This window comes from Budorcas taxicolor, chromosome 18 (assembly GCF_023091745.1).
Source record: "Budorcas taxicolor isolate Tak-1 chromosome 18, Takin1.1, whole genome shotgun sequence".
NCBI classification, from domain to species: Eukaryota; Metazoa; Chordata; class Mammalia; order Artiodactyla; family Bovidae; genus Budorcas; species Budorcas taxicolor.
The window spans coordinates 27,987,756-28,005,640 of NC_068927.1; the positions used below are offsets into that span (position 1 = coordinate 27,987,756).

General features: G+C 37.5%; 1 protein-coding gene across 7 annotated transcripts in view; it reads right to left on the reverse strand.

The window, feature by feature from the left end:
* The window catches only part of CNOT1 (CCR4-NOT transcription complex subunit 1), an 84,708-nt gene that overhangs the window by 40,841 nt on the left and 25,982 nt on the right, over positions 1-17,885 (reverse strand). For all 7 annotated transcript variants that reach the window (XR_008200861.1, XM_052655249.1, XM_052655246.1 and 4 more), the window contains exons 2-12: positions 15,616-15,891; positions 9,870-9,977; positions 8,854-8,952; positions 8,441-8,509; positions 8,299-8,353; positions 7,635-7,838; positions 5,588-5,756; positions 4,446-4,572; positions 4,193-4,303; positions 1,459-1,629; positions 932-1,059 (exon numbers count right to left, since the gene is read on the reverse strand). Coding sequence is in view for 6 of the 7 variants with exons in the window: in XM_052655249.1 (XP_052511209.1) it covers positions 932-1,059; positions 1,459-1,629; positions 4,193-4,303; positions 4,446-4,572; positions 5,588-5,756; positions 7,635-7,838; positions 8,299-8,353; positions 8,441-8,509; positions 8,854-8,952; positions 9,870-9,977; positions 15,616-15,717 (1,343 nt within the window). In the remaining variant the exon portion in view is untranslated. The remainder of the gene's footprint in view (positions 1-931; positions 1,060-1,458; positions 1,630-4,192; positions 4,304-4,445; positions 4,573-5,587; positions 5,757-7,634; positions 7,839-8,298; positions 8,354-8,440; positions 8,510-8,853; positions 8,953-9,869; positions 9,978-15,615; positions 15,892-17,885) is intronic.

A 17,885-nucleotide genomic window follows, 5' to 3' on the forward strand; every position in this document is an offset into this window, starting at 1 on the left:
GTCAACAGGGCTTTGTGCGTGCATGCATGCTAAGTCGCTTCACTTGTGTCTGACTCTGTGTGACCCTATGGACTGTAGCCTGCTAGGGTCCTCTATCCATGGGGATTCTCCAGGCAAGAATACTGGAGTAGATTGCCATTTCCTTCTCCAGGGGATCTTCCCAACCCAGGGACTGAACCCACATCTCTTAAGTCTCCTGCATTCTCAGGAGGGTTCTTTACTACTGGTGCCACCTGGCAAGCCCAATAGGGCTTTATACTGTCCTAAAACTAACAGCCACAACACATCCTCCTCTCTCCCCTCTCCCCCCAAACACTATCTGTTCATGTTGGGAAAGTGTCCCAGTAGAGTATGGTTGGAAAAAATGGAAAAAACATTATAAAGTAGATGTCTTTGAGGACCAAAACAGCCCATGCCCACTCCCTATAGCCATGAGTGTATTGTAATAGTAATGCACACCCATCCCTCAGAAAGGAATGACTTAAGTTTCAGGAGAAACCAACTCAGCCAATCAGATTCTCCCTCAGAAATTTGGAATTGAAACACAAAGAAAATAGATAATTAACTTAAAGTCTGAGATTTCATGAGTTGGTCACTTTGAGCCACTTACAAAAGCAAGCAAGCAAAATCTACAGAGAAAAGAAAGGGATTTAACCCTAACAGAGAAATGCAAATCTCCTTCCAACGTGTCTGATAGTTTCAGAAAATATACAATGGCAGATATTACAAGAAGAAAGATGTATCTACTGATAAGGGGACTAAATAGAGATTTTTCACCCAGAACATCCTACTATATAAAATTTAGGGTAAGCAGGCTTGCTAAAAGTACTATTTCATTTAAATCTTTAACTATGTAGTTGGCTAACTATTAATCATATTTCAAAAAAGTAGAAGTGATCCTTTCAAGAAAAGCTAGATGAAGAGTGTTTACCATGTGGCAATTTCTCGATTGTCATCCTCTGGTGGTGCTTTCAGAATATCAGTGGCAACAGTATGACAGGGATAGTCGGCAAAACAGAAGATCTCTGGATTTATAAGGGAATGCTGAATGAAGGAGAGCTGGAAAAAGAGAAAAAAGTCCTTACTACCATAAATGACTGTGGATGTTAAAAAACTGAAACATTTTAACAAGGCTAATTTCAATCTTAAGGTTATCAGAAATTTCCCTTTAAAATCTTAATTATTTGATCTTTCAAAACCACAGGTAATTCAGACAAAATAAGGTACACGACGACCCTGGAGACAAACATCCTTAAAATACTGGGAAAACCGATTGATTGCTACACTTCAGCTGAGTCTGATATTAAACTATGTTTCTTCAAAATTAACAGGAGTCTCTGCTTTTCTGAGCAATGCAAAACAAATTCTACTTTAAAACAATATTTTAATCAAAGGACAGATGTCACTATGTTAGTTGTTATTTTGTGTCTCTTCTATAGCTAAACACTATTCACTTACCTGGCCTTCTGCATGTTTCCAAGGTCTGTATATGAGATCTACAGGGAACACTTCCATACCCAGACCCCTTTGAATGCCATAGACTACATTATGAAGTCCTTTACTGTCACGAATTTGAAACCCAGGATGGTCCAGTTCATAAGTTACTTCCTTGAAATTCAAACTCGGGTTCTAAAAAAGAAAAGCACTTCAAAGTTTAAAGAACAAAAGTGCACATATTTTGACTGCTTTATCCAATGAGTCACATTAAATCTTTAGCTCAATTAAGATGGTCTAATTATAGACACAAAATCATCTAAATCTTTCTGGCATTACCAAAAAGTCTTACAAGAGGTATATTCTTTTCAAAATTTTTTTTTATTTTTATTTTGGCTGTGCTGGGTCTTCATTGCACCACATGGGCTTAGCTGCCCCGCGGCATATGGGATCTTAGTTTAGTGACCATGGATCGAATCTGTATCTCCAGCACTGCAAGGCAGATTCTTAACCACCAGGGGAGTCTCAGAAAAGCAAATTCTTAATATTAAAAATAAACCAACTCTACTAGTAAGTAACTCCAATCTTTCAGCAAGCAACTCCAATCTTTCAGCAAGCGACTCCAACCTTTCAGCTCATGATATACTTCTGAATACATCTGAGGACATAATGGGGAAATCTCTCTTCCTCTACTTAGTGCAATGAACACACCCATCCCAATAATGCCTCTTCTCTACAGTAAGATTTCATTACTTTGGAACAAAGTGGCAAAGATAAATCAATTATCCCAAATGTCAATCTTAAAGAGCTTCCCTAAAAGTATCTCAATGTATGCATTAGGAAAAATGATCTAAATTCTTTATGTCAAAATGACTAAAAAATTCTATTCAAAAATGTTTTATGAGAAAGTATTCATAAAAGCACGATGAGATTCCTTAAAGAAACACAAAGCACAGGAAACAAGTTTATAGAAGATCATTTACCAAACACTCTGCACCAAGCAATAAGAATATTTTGTGCTTGGGACTTCTCTGGTGTCCCAAGTGGGTGCCCCAGTGGTTAAGACTCTGAGCTCCCAATGTCATGGCACAAGTTGGATCCCTGGGTGGGGGGCTAAGATCCTGCATGCCACATTGTGTGGCCAAAATGGAAAAAAAAAAAAGAAAAGAATATTTTGTGCTTGAAAGGGAAAAAAAAAGGATGTGCATACTTCAAAATTAAATCTCCAACCAAAGCATCATATCCAGTTTAGTTTTGCTTTAAGGTGACTTCTCTGAAGACTTTAACACTTGCTTTGTATACAGTACAAAGAGTAAACTTCAGTTGGGATATTCACTCTAAGGCAACAATAGCATTCAGAGTTGAGATTTTTTTCTACAGTTGGTTTCAAGGACTGAATGTGACAGAACAGAATCATAAATATACTATTAAATAGCATTCCTAGAAAGAGGTTAAGTTTGGGAAGTCCACAGGTGTACCCCTATGGTTTCCTCCTTCCATCTTGGGTAGTCAACAAAAACAAATAAATTATTAACCCAATGTGTGTCTGAAATTGTCCTCTGCTCCCTGTCTACAAAAAAATGTACAGAAACTCAAATATATGAGAAGAAAAAGGAAGAGGAAAGTATTACTAATTCAACTATTCAAATCTACACTGAAGGTATTTAATTTATAGCCTTTGCACTCTGAAATCAAAACAACATAGGTTCAGATAACATGGAACACTGTCCTTGTCTACAATTAAAAAGAGAGTATTGTCAATAAGGCAATACACTACTGCGATAAAACAGAGAGAAAAGCATGTTTTCATTATATAGACAACCACAGGTTAAGAACAAATAACTGGTTATCCATAAGTGATAAAACTGTGATTTTATTTTGCTTTTCTTTCATTTCACTTTCCAAATTTTCTGCCATGATCAAGTTATTTTTTTAATAGGTTTGAACACCATAAACCCATTTACTATTAAGAAAAATAAAAGGAAACCCCTTTGATGTTAAGGTCATACAGAGAATGGTACGATTCCTTGTTATTCAGTTCTGCCTCTAAGTACATATGTAGAAAACTAAAACTGAAATATGGGATAAATGACCTGACACCTTACCAAGAATGTTATGCGTGTGTGTGTAGTCGTTAGCCTTATATGTAGTTTCTTGACATTTTATGAACAAGCCTGGAATATTACATCTTGATCTTGACTCCACACTCCCTTTTAATAACTAGAAGTTTCACCCTTTTATTTAACATTTCAACATCTTAGGAGAGGTACTTTTTATTTTAGGAGAAGTACTTTTTATTTGGGAGCCAATTATTTAGTTATGGACATTCTAGAAGTGGAACTAGTACGAGATGTATTGATTTTTATTATTCCTACCCACCATAAACAAAGTTGGCAGGGTTTTTGTTACACCTTCCAGAAAACATTCAGACTTTCTCCTCAATAATTCTTCATATAATCATTACTTGGTAACAAATTCATCCTTCCCCAAAAACCACACAGTAACCACTAGCAAATCATCTCATCAGTGTGATTCAGAACTGCATAGCAACAATTCATTATGAACAAAGCTAGAGTTTGACTATGTGCTATTTCCAGTACATAATTATTTCTGATGTTTCACTACATTTAAGCCAATGAAGTCAGAAATTACAGAACAGTGCAGCCCTCATTCAGCTAGGCACTTTACTCATTAACATTTTCATTCTCTGGGCTATACCTTGCTAACATCATAAATATACAACATTACATGCACTCACCAGTTCTTTGAGAACATCGATCAAGACTTCTACATTCCATGTGTGTGCCTGTGCTCCATCACTTTTATCTTTTCCATCACTCCAGATTCCGCTGCCAGGAGCAGAGATACTCTGTAAGAGTAAAAAATGAATTAAACAAAGCCAACTACTGCATGTGTTCAGCTCAGATTGATAGAATAATCATACTGACTTAATAAAATAAAAAGGGTAGGACATTAATTCACTTTGTAAAATAGTTGATTGACACACTTACCTGTAATGGAATTCCGTCTGTTAATCCTGAATGAGTTCGAGCCATCATTCCTAAAACTCTTGCAACCTGGGCAGCTGTGACCTCCCGAACACCAAACTGCATGATTATATTGCGACATTCTTCAATACTGAAACAAAAATTTAACTTCAGAAAAATAGCACCCTCAACACCAAAGTTAAGATAAACACTCATCTGAGTCTTTGAGTGAAATCACTAGTTTTACTAACATAGAGTAATACACTTCATTTCTTCTTACTTTTACACAGCAAGTAATGGAAAAAATGCCCAGTTAAGAAAAAAGTTTAAAATACTGATGAAAGAAGGAACTATGAATTAAGAGTAGTATCTTTCAAAAAGAAACAAAATTATCCTCCTCAATCTTTGAATAACAGTATTTTAAAGAATAACTTGATTTATACCAATCAAGGGTTATTCTGATATGTACAAAGCCTTGAAAATGTACTTCTTCTCACTTTACACCAACAGCAGTTTTATGCCAGGCACATACATACACATAAGAAATACACTTTCAAACGTTAAGTGGAAATGTGATTTACATGAGTTTTAAAAATATTAAATGTTACACTTACAGTCAAACCAAAGCACATAAACGCCCTTAATAATATATTCTGAGAAGAAACATTAATGAGCCACTGTTTAACAGTCTAAGTGCTACCATTAGGGTAAGCAATTTCCTCTGATGCCCCTGGCAGGTGGGGAAAATATTTGAGAGGCAGGGTATGAAAGGCCAGAAAAGGAAGACTGTAAAAATCAAGGCACAGTGAGGAAATTGAGGGTGGGAGCAGGCAGGAGCAAATCAGGCATGCTGGATGGGACACAGTCCCATTAACACTTGCTGCAATGCCCTTTCTCTCTCAAAAGCTAAAAATGCCTAACATGCCAACTAGGCTAGGAACCCCTGAATCATAAATGTGAGCAATTAGGGGGGTGGAGAAGTAGAAATTTAGCCACCAAAACACTAATAGGTGGCAGCAAAACTAATATGTGAAAGATTGAATTTAGAAGCAAAATTCTTGAGAGGCAAAGAAAACACATCAAGGAATCATCAGGAACTTGCATTAAAAAATGACATTGTACTTGTCCTAAGAGTAATCAGAGGTTTAAAATGCCTTACTACCAACCTTGCACAAAAGCCATAGCCCACTTCTTGCATAAAATCAGCCAAAGAGCTCTCCATCATGGTTTTAGCTACCCCTCCGGAATCAGGCAGGATTCTGTCCATTAGAATGTCCCGTTTTTCAGGGTATAAAAGTGGTGCAAGCACCACGGGACAGCGTTCCTGGGGAAAATCTGAAAAAGGAAGAAGATAATTATAACTATTATATTGATTAAAAACGAACTGTCCTCTTTTACTCTTTAAAAGTCCCTCAAACCTGAGTCTTTGACAAGTTCATACTCAAAGCAAAGTTTATTCAGTTTTTTCCAACCCGGCTAGCCCAGTCCAAACTATGACTTCAACACCAATTCTAAAATTTGAATGTTCCTTTGTCATATATAACGGTCGTGAGTATATTTTTAATTCTTTTAGATCCCATTATCTATTGACCAAGTCACACCCTATCAGTTCAGTTCAGTTCAGTCGTGTCCGACGCTTTGCGATCCCATGAATTGCAGCACGCAATTCACCAACTCCTGGAGTCCACCCAAACCCATGTCCATTGAGTCGGTGATGCCATCCAACCATCTCATCCTCTGTTATCCTCTTCTCTTGACCTCAATCTTTCCCAGCATCAGGGTCTTTTCCAATGAGTCAATTCTTTGCATCAGGTGGCCAAAGTATCGGAGTTTCAGCTTCAAAATCAGTCCTTCCAATGAACACCCAGGACTGATCTCCTTTAGGATGGACTGGTTGGATCTCCTTGCAGTCCAAGGGACTCTCAAGAGTCTTCTCCAACACCACAATTCAAAAGCATCAATTCTTTGCACTCAGCTTTCTTCACAGTCCAACTCTCACATCCAGACATGACTACTGGAAAAACCATAGCCTTGACTGGACAGACCTTTGTTGGCAAAGTAATGTCTCTGCTTTTCAATATGCTGTCTAGGTTGGTCATAAGTTTCCTTCCAAGGAGTAAACATCTTTTAATTTCATGGCTGCAATCACCATCTGCAGTGATTTTGGAGCCCAGAAAACTGTCAGCCACTGTTTTCCCATCTATTTGCCATGAAGTGATAGGACTGGATGCCATGATCTTAGTTTTCTGAATGTTGAGCTTTAAGCCAACTTTTTCACTCTCCTCTTTCACTTTCATCAAGAGGCTCCTTAGTTCTTCACTTTCTGCCCTAAGGGTGGTATCATCTGCATATCTGAGGTTATTGATATTTCTCTCAGCAATCTTGATTCCAGCCTATGCTTCCATAAGCCCAGTGTTTTCTCATGATGTACTCTGCATATAAGTTAAATAAGGAGGGTGACAATATACAGCCTTGATGTACTCCTTTTCCTATTTGGAACCAGTCTGTTGTTCCTATATATCACTATATACTTCACACCCTATATATCACTCTAAAATGTCACACAGAGCTATCAATTCCCATGCAAGGAAGGCATCAGAAACAACTGGTACATCCATGTCTCTTCATTTCACTGACAAGTGGAAAACTTCCTATTACTGAGAAAGTTAATGCAGTTTAAAATTATATAAATTTTAATATAAATTATATAAACGTTAAGAAAACAATAACAACAGTAAAAATGGCTAGTCCACTGTAAGATTTGTTTTAAAGATCTCTGAAAGTAAGATGGCAACAACAGAACCAGGAGTTATCTGAGCACAATGCCAGCAGCCAAAGAGCCAAAGTGGGTATATCAAGAGTGATCAATTTCTTTCAAACCAAAAAGAACATGCCACAATACCGCAGTGTCTGTCTCCCATTAAAGGGAAAAATCTGACCACGTGGAAATACACCAAGCCCAAACTGAGGTGGCACTTAGACAACAAGATTGTCGGTGAAGTACTCTTCACATTATACTATTTCTATAACAAGGCTTTTATCACTTTTGTATTTTAAATTATAAAATACTCTCTTCCTTCTCAAAGATTATCAACTTAACAGAAAGGTAAATCACTGTCTTCATTTGTATTCTAAAATCCCTTTGCCATGTGTGTTCATCCAAAAAAACCATCTTTTGTATCATCTTTTATAGGCTACAGACAGTCTTTTTACCTCTGCGCAGCGTCTTAAGAAAGGCGTCTATCTGTTCCTGTCCAACTCCAAAGGCTCCCTTCTGCCCAAAGAGGAGATGGGACAGGAGGAGGTGTAGGACCTCTATTGCTATATCTTGGAAGCCACCTTCCTGATTTCCACTGACGTCTGCGTCAATGTAAGAACGCAGAAGATCTGGAAGCTTCTGTTTGATAAACTGGGCAGCTAGAAGGGAAGTAAACAAACAAACAAACAAAAGTTATTTTTGCACCACAACAGGTCAGAAGTCACATACCATCAAAATGTAGATAGATGACCATCGTTCTCATTCACCAACTCACCCTTCACCCTCTGTGTTTTCACAGCTCTAGCTGGCAAACATAAAATAAAAGAGCAATTGCCAAGGGTTTGGTGAGGGGGTAGAGAATTTCTGAACAGGTACAGAGCTTGAGTTTTTCAGAACAAAGAAGTTCCAGACATCCACTACATAACAATGTGAACAGTTAACCCTACTGAATTATACATTTGAAAATGGTTATGAAGGCAAATTTTAATGTGTTTTTACTATATACACACAAAGGAGATCAAACAAAAATAATCATACTCTCTAAACTATGGAAATTCAAGATTCAGAAATCCACAGATTTTAAAGACTCTAACCTCACTACAGGAAAGAAGAACTTACCAAAACCTCTGAGATCTGTGCTGGAAGAATTCAAGAGGGCAAGGCCAAAAATTACCTGAAACAACAAGGGTCAGATTGACCAAAGAGTACAAATAGTTGTTTTATTGCTAATTCTGCATATCTCTTTTCTTAAATCACTTACCTCTTGTACTTTGCTTAACTTGAGAACTTTACTCAGCTGGGCAAATAAGTGGGGTGCAGGCTTTAAACTCTGAAACAAACCAAACTTTATTTTAAAATAGGAGCATACAATTTTCAGATCTATAAAAGCATCTGTTCACCCAATGATGGTGCTGCAGAGGAGTGACAAACTTGCAGTGAGGCTAGCAACAGTTGTGGAACTGTGTTCTGACAAGCTTAAGCCTTGATATGACCCGGTTTTATTACGGTTCTAATTATTATCAAACTACCCTGACTTTGTTAGAAAGCTATAAACCCCCCAAAGTAGGTATCTGAAGTTTTTAAATTAAAATATGATACGAGATCAAGGATTAAGGGTTTTTTACAATATCTAATAAGAAATTACATCTTAGGGCTACTAAAAGGAATACCAACCTTCTGATAGTGCAATGGATTATCAATGGCATAGGACAGCGTTGAGATAAAATTTGGCTTCGTAATCAGTGACGCACACTCCTGAATCAGAAACTGAGTCTTTAAAAATAAAAAATAAAATTTCATTAGCATTCAGTCATTATCTTGCATAAACAGAAGCAGCACTGCTCAGAATATTAAAGGGTAACCTGATACTGTATACTGTTCCTACATTATCAAAATCAGCTCTTTAAAAATCCCACTGAAAAAACAAACAAAAAAATAAAATAAAAAATAAAAAACAACAACAACAAAAAAAAAAGCAAAGAAAAAAAAAATCCCACTGAAACTACCAAAGTCTATTAACAATAAGTGTTAACCAAAACCTCTGCAGGAGAGAGTCCATTGACAAGGTCACCATAATATCATGACAAACTGCTCCCAGATTAAGAAGCAAGCCATAGAACTCGATCTAGGACAAGAGATCTTCTTTCTGCGGACTGCCCTACAGTCCCGCTTCCTTCAAGCAGGTCTCATTTCCAGTTCTCTAAGCCTGAATTGTGTAGCTATAATGGTCTGCTGGTGCTGCTGCTGCTAAGTTGCTTCAGTCGTATCCGACTCTGTGCGACCCCAGAGACGGCAGCCCACCAGGCTCCCCTGTCCCTGAGATTCTCCAGGCAAGAACTGGAGTGGGCTGCCATTTCCTTCTCCAATGCATGAAAGGGAAAAGTGAAAGTGAAGTCGCTCAGTCATGTCTGACTCCTTGCGACCCCATGGACTGCAGCCTACAAGGCTCCTCCGTCCATGGGATTTTCCAGGCAAGAGTACTGGAGTGGGATGCCATTGCCTTCTTCAGCCAGGCAAGAGAAGATAAGAGAAGGACAAGAAAAGGAGAAGTCCCTCTATCTTTAAGCCATTCAGCTAAGATTATTTCTGGATCCTATTTGTATGTGTGATCTGCTATGCAACTATGCCCAAAATGCAACTCAGGGAACAACTGGACCTAAGCAAATATATACTGTGTAAGCCCCAAATACCTGATGAAAATCTTTGCCACTGCTTTTACCATCGCCACTGAAATCCACATGCGAAAATAGGCAGCGTAACAAATGCCTGTCTGCCTCAGGACCGTGCCGATTCACAATCTAAAAAGACCAAAAAAACGAGTTTGTAGTCAAAACTGAGTGATTTTTTTTTAAATTCACCTCTAGGACAACATCCCAAATTACATAACTGTTCATTCTGGAATAAGAGTTCTAGGAATTGAGATGGAGGTGCCAATATTTTGTGATTACGTATTTTTAAAATGCTTCCTACAGGCACTAGCAAGAAGGAAAGAAAAACAGGAACTATCAGGAATTAGCCCCACCTAACTGTGTACATTGATTCCCCTCTACACCAAAAATATCAAACAGCACAAATGACACATTGAAGTTGTAAGGCAACAATTTTATAACAAACTGCACTTGTGGGAGCCTCACTTTTTCTGTCCATTGTTGTTTTTACCCTAAAGAGTATAACCTGAAATCTAACACAACTGCAGCTTTTATAATAATAGCCCACAGGGAACAGCCCTAAAGGAACTGATCTGATTATTAGTACTAGCCCTGAGCTTCTCGCTGTTGCTCAAATTTACCAATGCTATTCCCTCTAACTAAAAAACTCCAGGTATCTAAAACTGGTTTGTCTTCTCACCTCCTTTAGGTTTCTGCTCTAAAGTCACTTCATCAGTGAGAGGTTTCCTAATTACCCTCCCTAAAATAGCAATATGACCTGCCATCATCACCCCTCACCCTGCTTTACTTCTCTCCATGGTACTTACAATCACCAGATAATTTTCTATTTTCTACGTCTCACTAGACTATAAGTGAGAACTGGGAATTTATGTATCTGTGCTCATGTCATATCTAGTCAAGAAAAGATCTTCAGTTCAGTTCAGTCACTCAGTCGTGTCCGACTCTTTGCGACCCCATGAATTGCAGCACACCAGGCCTCCCTGTCCATCACCAACTCCCAGAGTTCACTCAGACTCACGTCCACCGAGTCGGTGATACCATCCAGCCATCTAATCCTCTGCCGTCCCCTTCTCCTCCTGCCCCCAATCCCTCCCAGCATCAGAGTCTTTTCCAGTGAGTCAACTCTTCACATGAGGTGGCCAAAGTACTGGAGTTTCAGCTTTAGCATCATTCCTTCCAAAGAAATCCCAGGACTAATCTCCTTTAGAATAGACTGGTTGGATCTCCTTGCAGTCCAAGTGGACTCTCAAGGGTCTTCTCCAGCACCACAGTTCAAGAGCATCAATTCTTCAGCACTCAGCTTTCTTCACAGTCCAACTCTCACATCCATACATGACCACTGGAAAAACCACAGTCTTGACTAGACGGACCTTTGTTGGCAATAATGTCTCTGCTTTTGAATATGCTATCTAGGTTGGTCATAACTTTCCTTCCAAAGAGTAAGCGTCTTTTATTTTCATGGCTGTGATCACCATCTGCAGTGATTATATAAAAAATAAAGTCTGACACTGTTTCCACTGTTTCCCCATCTACTTCCCATGAAGTGACGGGACCAGATGCCATGATCTTTGTTTTCTGAATGTTGAGCTTTAAGCCAACTTTTTCACTCTCCTCTTTCACTTTCATCAAGAGGCTTTTTAGTTCCTCTTCACTTTCTGCCATAAGGGTGGTGTCATCTGCATATCTGAGGTTATTGAAAAGAGCTTAGCACAATGTATATGTAGAGTAATAATCTGTCTGTTAAACAGCACATTAACAGACTCCATGAACCAAAAGATTTGTTCTGGGTTTTTAGTGTATTATCTGTATGAATGCTTCGGATTACTTTATAAAAAACAGTGCACCTATTCAAACAGTTTAACATATTGAAAAGAACATGAAAAATTTTTGCAGGAGACATAAAAGATTACTTTTAACACAAAAGACATTAATTTAAGGACAAAACTGTCAAACTCCTAAGATGGTGGAACTAAGACTACTTTTTTCCTATTCTAGCCTCTCATATAAAAAAAAAAAACTTCAGTGACTTCCTTGGTCATCCAGTGGTTTAAGAATCTGCCTACCAATGCAGGGGACATAAGCTCAATACCTGGTCCCAGAAGATCCCACACGTCATGGAGCAACTGATACCATGTGCCCCAGCTACTGAAGCCTGTGCACCTAGAGCTTGTGCTCTGCAACAAGAGAAGTACCACAATGGGAAGCCGGGACACTGCAACTGGAGAAATTCCATGCAGCAGCGAAGGCTCAAGGAAGGAAGGAGGAAATTTTTTTTTTTTTTAATTTAAAATAGGGTCAAAGGACTTGGAAGCCAATAAGAATAAGCTTTCACTGGCCAAGAAGGATAATGGATGAATATCAAGAATACTTTCAATGGATTCAAACACATCAAATATGTTAAAAAATATGCAGATTTCTAATATTAAAAAATCATTCATTGGTCTTATTTTGGAGGCTAGGAAATAAGTCATTTTGAAAACTAGCGAACAGAATCAAGCCCTTCCTCTATATAAATCATACTTCAGGCAACCAGACAATTACAGGTGGTAAGGGCAAGTTTCCATTTACAGAACTATTTCAACTAATAAAAAATGCTAACAATTAGAATGTTACCACTTTGCAATCCTTAACAATCAATGAAATCCAGTCAATGAACAATGCCTGACAAAAATCACAAAAATAGAGACTAGACATTATGAACCTCCTAATTAAATATACACTGCCACCCATAAAACTGTCCTAAGGGAGGAAAAAAACTTAATCTGATTAAGTTCCCAAATTTAATTATCAATTTATAGGAAAGTAAAGAACATGTAAAATATCACCCTGGGAATGTAATCAGCAATATTCAGACAGTGGGTAACTACAGGACAATCTGATTTAACAAAATAACTGCAGGGGGTGGGAAGAGAAGGATTAACCATAGATTTTAAAAGAGATTTAATAAAAATGCAACAAACTATGGGGGAGCAGTCCTGACTCAAGTCAACAGTTTTTACATTTTTTTAAATGAGGCAACTGAAAAAATGCTAATGTTAACTGGATATTTGATGCTTAAGAACTATTCTGCTGGGGGGAAGGGTTTGGAGGAGGATTGGGAATTTGAGAGTAGCAGGTGCAAACTATTGTACAGAATGGATAAACACATCCTACTGGATAAACATCCTATTCTACAACACAGAGAATTATATTCAGTATCCTGTAATAAAACAATAATGGAAAAGAATACAAAAAATAATATACATACACATAACTGAATCACTCTGCTATACACCAGAAATTAACCAACACTGTAAATCAACTATACTCTAATAACATTAAAAAAAAAAAATGACTGAGCGTTTTAAAAAAAGTTGTGATAATGGTATTGAGATTAGGTTTATGGTAAATGAAACCAGATGACAGATTCATGGGGGTTCTATTATACCTACTCATGTGTGATTGAGATCATCTTTAATAAAATCTTAAAACTATTATTATATTTTATAAATGAAATAATTGAAATTTTAATAAAAATTTTAAATTTATTGAGACTATCATTTAAAGAACAGTATAAAATGTTTTTATAATAAAAATACGTTTAATGCAAACCAAAAATTACTCAAGTATTAAAAAGCTGAGTAGGAAAATCAGGCTTGATTTTATTTTTCTATATTTTACTCATATAGTACCTTTTTAAATATTTACTAATTTATTTGGCAGCACCGGGTCTTAGCAGCAGCATGAGGGATCTTTGATCTTTAGTTGTAGCATGTTGGAGCTAGTTCCCTGACCAGGAATCGAACCAGGACCCCTGCGTTGGGAGTGTGGAGTCTTAGCCAATGGACTACCAGCAAAGTCCTCATATCTTCTTTAATAATGACAACAAATATTTTCAAAGAAAATAACAACTATAGGAGTTACTCTCTAAAGGACATCGTAAAATCCTGACTAAGGGGGCAAATTAAATTCTCAAGTTGCTTTTTCACGTATAGCATAGTAATACTAGCCAGCTCATTCACGTTTACAGATTTCATACAACTAAAGAAAATCTGATAAATATTCCTTCTTCCTACTTGTCAGCAGAAGAAAGAACAAAAGGAACACAATTCCAGTCAACTTATTTAAGCCACAACAAGTGAAAAGTGTTAGTCACTCAGTTGTGTCCAACTCTTTGTGACCCCATGGACTATACAGCCCACCAGGCTCCTCAGTTCATGGAATTCTCCAGGCAAGAATACTGGAGAAGATCCCTTCTCCAAGGGATCTTCCCAACCCAGGGACTGAAAAAGGGTCTCCCGCATTGCAGACAGATTCTTTACTGTCTGAGCCACAAGGGAAGCCCCTAAATACTTATAAAAATAAATACTAGGCAGCTAAGAACTGCAGTAAGCCTTTACCTATCACCAAAGGATATCCAGAGTCAAGAACTAGAACCCTATTCCCATCCCAGTTCTAAATTTCTTACCATTCTCGAAGTAAAATAGGGGGGTTATCTGAAAGGTACCAATGAGGCCACACTTGTCTAAAGAAAATCTGTACACACTGAAAACCTCAGCCCAAGGCTAACACCAAACATTGTAGCATCGACATTCAAAATTAATTATTAAATAATTTATTCCTTCTTTTATTTCAATTCAAATGCACTTGAACACTAAAGGTTAGGTATAGGAGATAGAGACTAAAGGACAGTCCCACACCTTGAGGTCTTCAGAGTAGAGAAGCCGATCAAACCAATTATAATATACTATTAAGCTGACCACACTGAGCCTTGCTGGGGGAAATCCAGGCAGTGCCACCATATTTCCCACTTCAAGGTAAAGTTGTAGGTACCCCTGCAATTGGCTCCTTCCGTGTTCGTCTAAGCTGAATCGTATTACCCAAGAACACATGGTCTTTCTGAGGCAGCCCTCATACAACAACATGGATACAAAGGCCAAGCCATCTAGGACCCCCAGGGGACCACTGTGATATCCATTCCAGCTCTCCCTGTGGAGCTGGCCAAGATTTTTACTGAGTTTCCACCACAGTTCCCCTAAATTACCATATGACCCAGCAATTCCATTCTTTGGTACATACTCTCAAAAATTTAAAATGAACATCCACCCAAAACGTGTAAATGAATGTTGATAGCCACAATATTTACAACAGCCAAAAGTGGAACCAAACCTAAATATCCAGATGCATGCTTCAACATGAATTAACCTTGAAAACTTACGCTAGTGAAAGAAGGCAGAAACAAAATGCCTCATATGGTATGATTCTATTTATATGAAATGTTCAGAAAGGCAAACCCATGGAGGCAAAAAGTAGGTTGGTGGTTGCCAATGGCTGGAGGTAGGGAGAAATGGAAAGCAACTGCTAATGGATTCAGGTGTTTCCTCTTGGGGTGATGTGAACATTCTCGAGTTAGATGGCGACAGCCAAACAACTTTATGAATATACTAAGAACTAGCAAATTTTACATTTTAAAAGGATCAGTTTTATAGTTTGTGAAGTATATCTCACTTTTTTTAAGGCAGAAAAGAAAACGGGACCGACTAAAATGAAACAGACCACATTCCTAAGCTTTATAGAAAAATCAAAATCTGTGAATCCTAAAATGTAGAAAAAAGCAATGAAGTAAGATCTCCTCTATATATTAAGCTGAAATCACTAGAAATAAGAGACAAAGTTATTTTTCATGCAGCATACCCACATAAATTTCCAATTTTCTTCACTGTATTCCTTTACTCATTTCCTTCACTCATTCCTTTAATGATGCTTGCTTTCTCACTAGTTTACTTACATGCTGTATTTCCTGCTGGCTGGCTCGGTAGTTTTTCTTGGTTAAATTGTCCACCAGGTAGCTGATTTGAGACAAGGCCAGCGAGAGCGAGTCAAGATTCATTGCTGGTTGGGGCGGAAGCAGGCGGCCGAGCCCGGCGCAAAATCACCATTATTCCCCTTTAGTCACCTCAGAGGCAGGTTACTGCTTTCTTTGTAATCAGCCTGTATCTGGTGTCCGTACAGTGTCTTCAGTTCTTTTTTACCAGGAGTCTTACTCTGTTCTGAAACATGGCACCTATTTAGAATAAAAAAAATTTAATTAGGTAATTTATTAGGATTAAAAGAGGTTAAATAACTCTCCATCTTAAGACCTGAAATACCACCAAGGACCTTTTAAAAATTATGATGTCTCAACCGTTACTGATAAAAAGATGCCAAGTTTAAAAAGTTAGGTAGGGGCAGTATAAAAAGAAAATACATCCATCCTCTTCAAAAAAGATTGTATTTTTAGCAAGATGTCCTATAACACGAGGCTTCTCCTCTAACAATTTCAATGATAATTTACACTACATCCTTTAGAAGCCACAAGAAAGTATTACCCTAAAATTAGGGCTCGTGGAAAGAAACATTCATCTGACATTCTCAATCCCTCTTCCCACACTCTCTACAACTTATTTACAGATTCCATTTATTCACCTTACTACTTATGTATTGCTTCAGAATCAGACAGTAGTTTGGTTTTAAAGCTGTATTTTAGGATATATGTTTCAATATTTGAACAGCTGACTTAAAGTAAATTAAGGGCCCTAGAACCCAAATTTCTTCCTGCACTGTTCAAACTTCTCAGTAACAGAATTTAGAAAGGAAACTCAAAGCAGCAATATAGCTAAAATGACAGGATGCTTATCATTTTATTAATTCCAACCACCTGTTGAGTCAGGAACTACTCTGTATCACAACACACACAGGGCTATTCTGTATCACAACATATACATACACACACACACCCCACTCCAATTTTTTAAGAATTCACCAAGTACCACTGCTGACACAAGAATCTTTGAACGCAAGGAGCTGAGCTTATCCACAGCTTCACCATCAGAAATCTGCTCATAACTTCATTACCATCAGAACTTACTACGTAAGGTAAAGGAAATTCATGAAGATTAAAAATCCCCTTGGTAAAAAAATTTAAAAAAAAATCCCCTTGGTAAGGGCATTTAAACCTTTAATAACTTCTTAACAATGTAGAAAGCCTACCCTGCTTTGTTCTGTTTTGTTTCTACCTATGCTATTCTTCTCTACATCTTTCTGGGGAAAAAAAAAACACAGTAAGAGAATCTTGGGGACGTAGCAAGGCATTTTTGTTTATTCTAAAGTAATGCCATATAAGAAGTCAAAGATAAACTGATGCTATCTATCCATTATATGTAACTAACATGCTTGCTATAAATTCTTAGAGCAAGTTATTTCCTTCATATTATGATGATGGCATATTTCACCAAGACTGTTAACATTATTAACTGGTACAACCTTTTCTGAAACTCAAATTGGCAATACTGTAGAAAGTGATTTTTGCATTACTCCGGAAACCATAATTCCATCAGTAAGACTGTATCTTTTGATGTATATTACCTCAAGAACTCAAAGGAAACAGATTTTCAGTGAAATACTGTGTATCACAGCAAATAGAAAAAGTAGAGCAAAAAGTAACTGCTTAAATATGAAGAAATACAAGAAGAAATAAATTATGGTATATTGAAACAAGGCAGCTGTTAAACAGAAATGAAGCAAAACTGTGCAGGAAAGACACTTATTAAGACAAAAAAAGGGACACAGATGGGAATTCCCTGGCAGGCCAGTGGTTAGGACTCTCACTGCAGAGGCCCAGGTTTCATCCCAGGTCAGGGAACTAAGATCCTGCAGGTGGGGATGAGGACATAGGAATTTTTATTGAATAAGTATTTAATAGCTACCTCTGAGTAAGAAGGTAAAGTGTGGAAGACTGCCTTTTATATCTTCTTTAGTTTCTAACATTGTTTTCACATAAGTATGTATTTTATTTTCCACCTTTCTTTTTCAAAGAAATGTTTAAAGAAAAGTCAAAGAAAAGGGGGGGAAACCCATCAGAAGGGTAGGTAAGTTTAGAATAAGTAGATTACTTGAGATTTTGGTAAAATATCAGCCAAAGGAACTAAAGGAAAAATGAACAGAGCTACACATATATACCACTGGTTGTTTCAAGAATCTTCACATCCAAGCTAAACCAGGCAGCTTATATACAGGTCA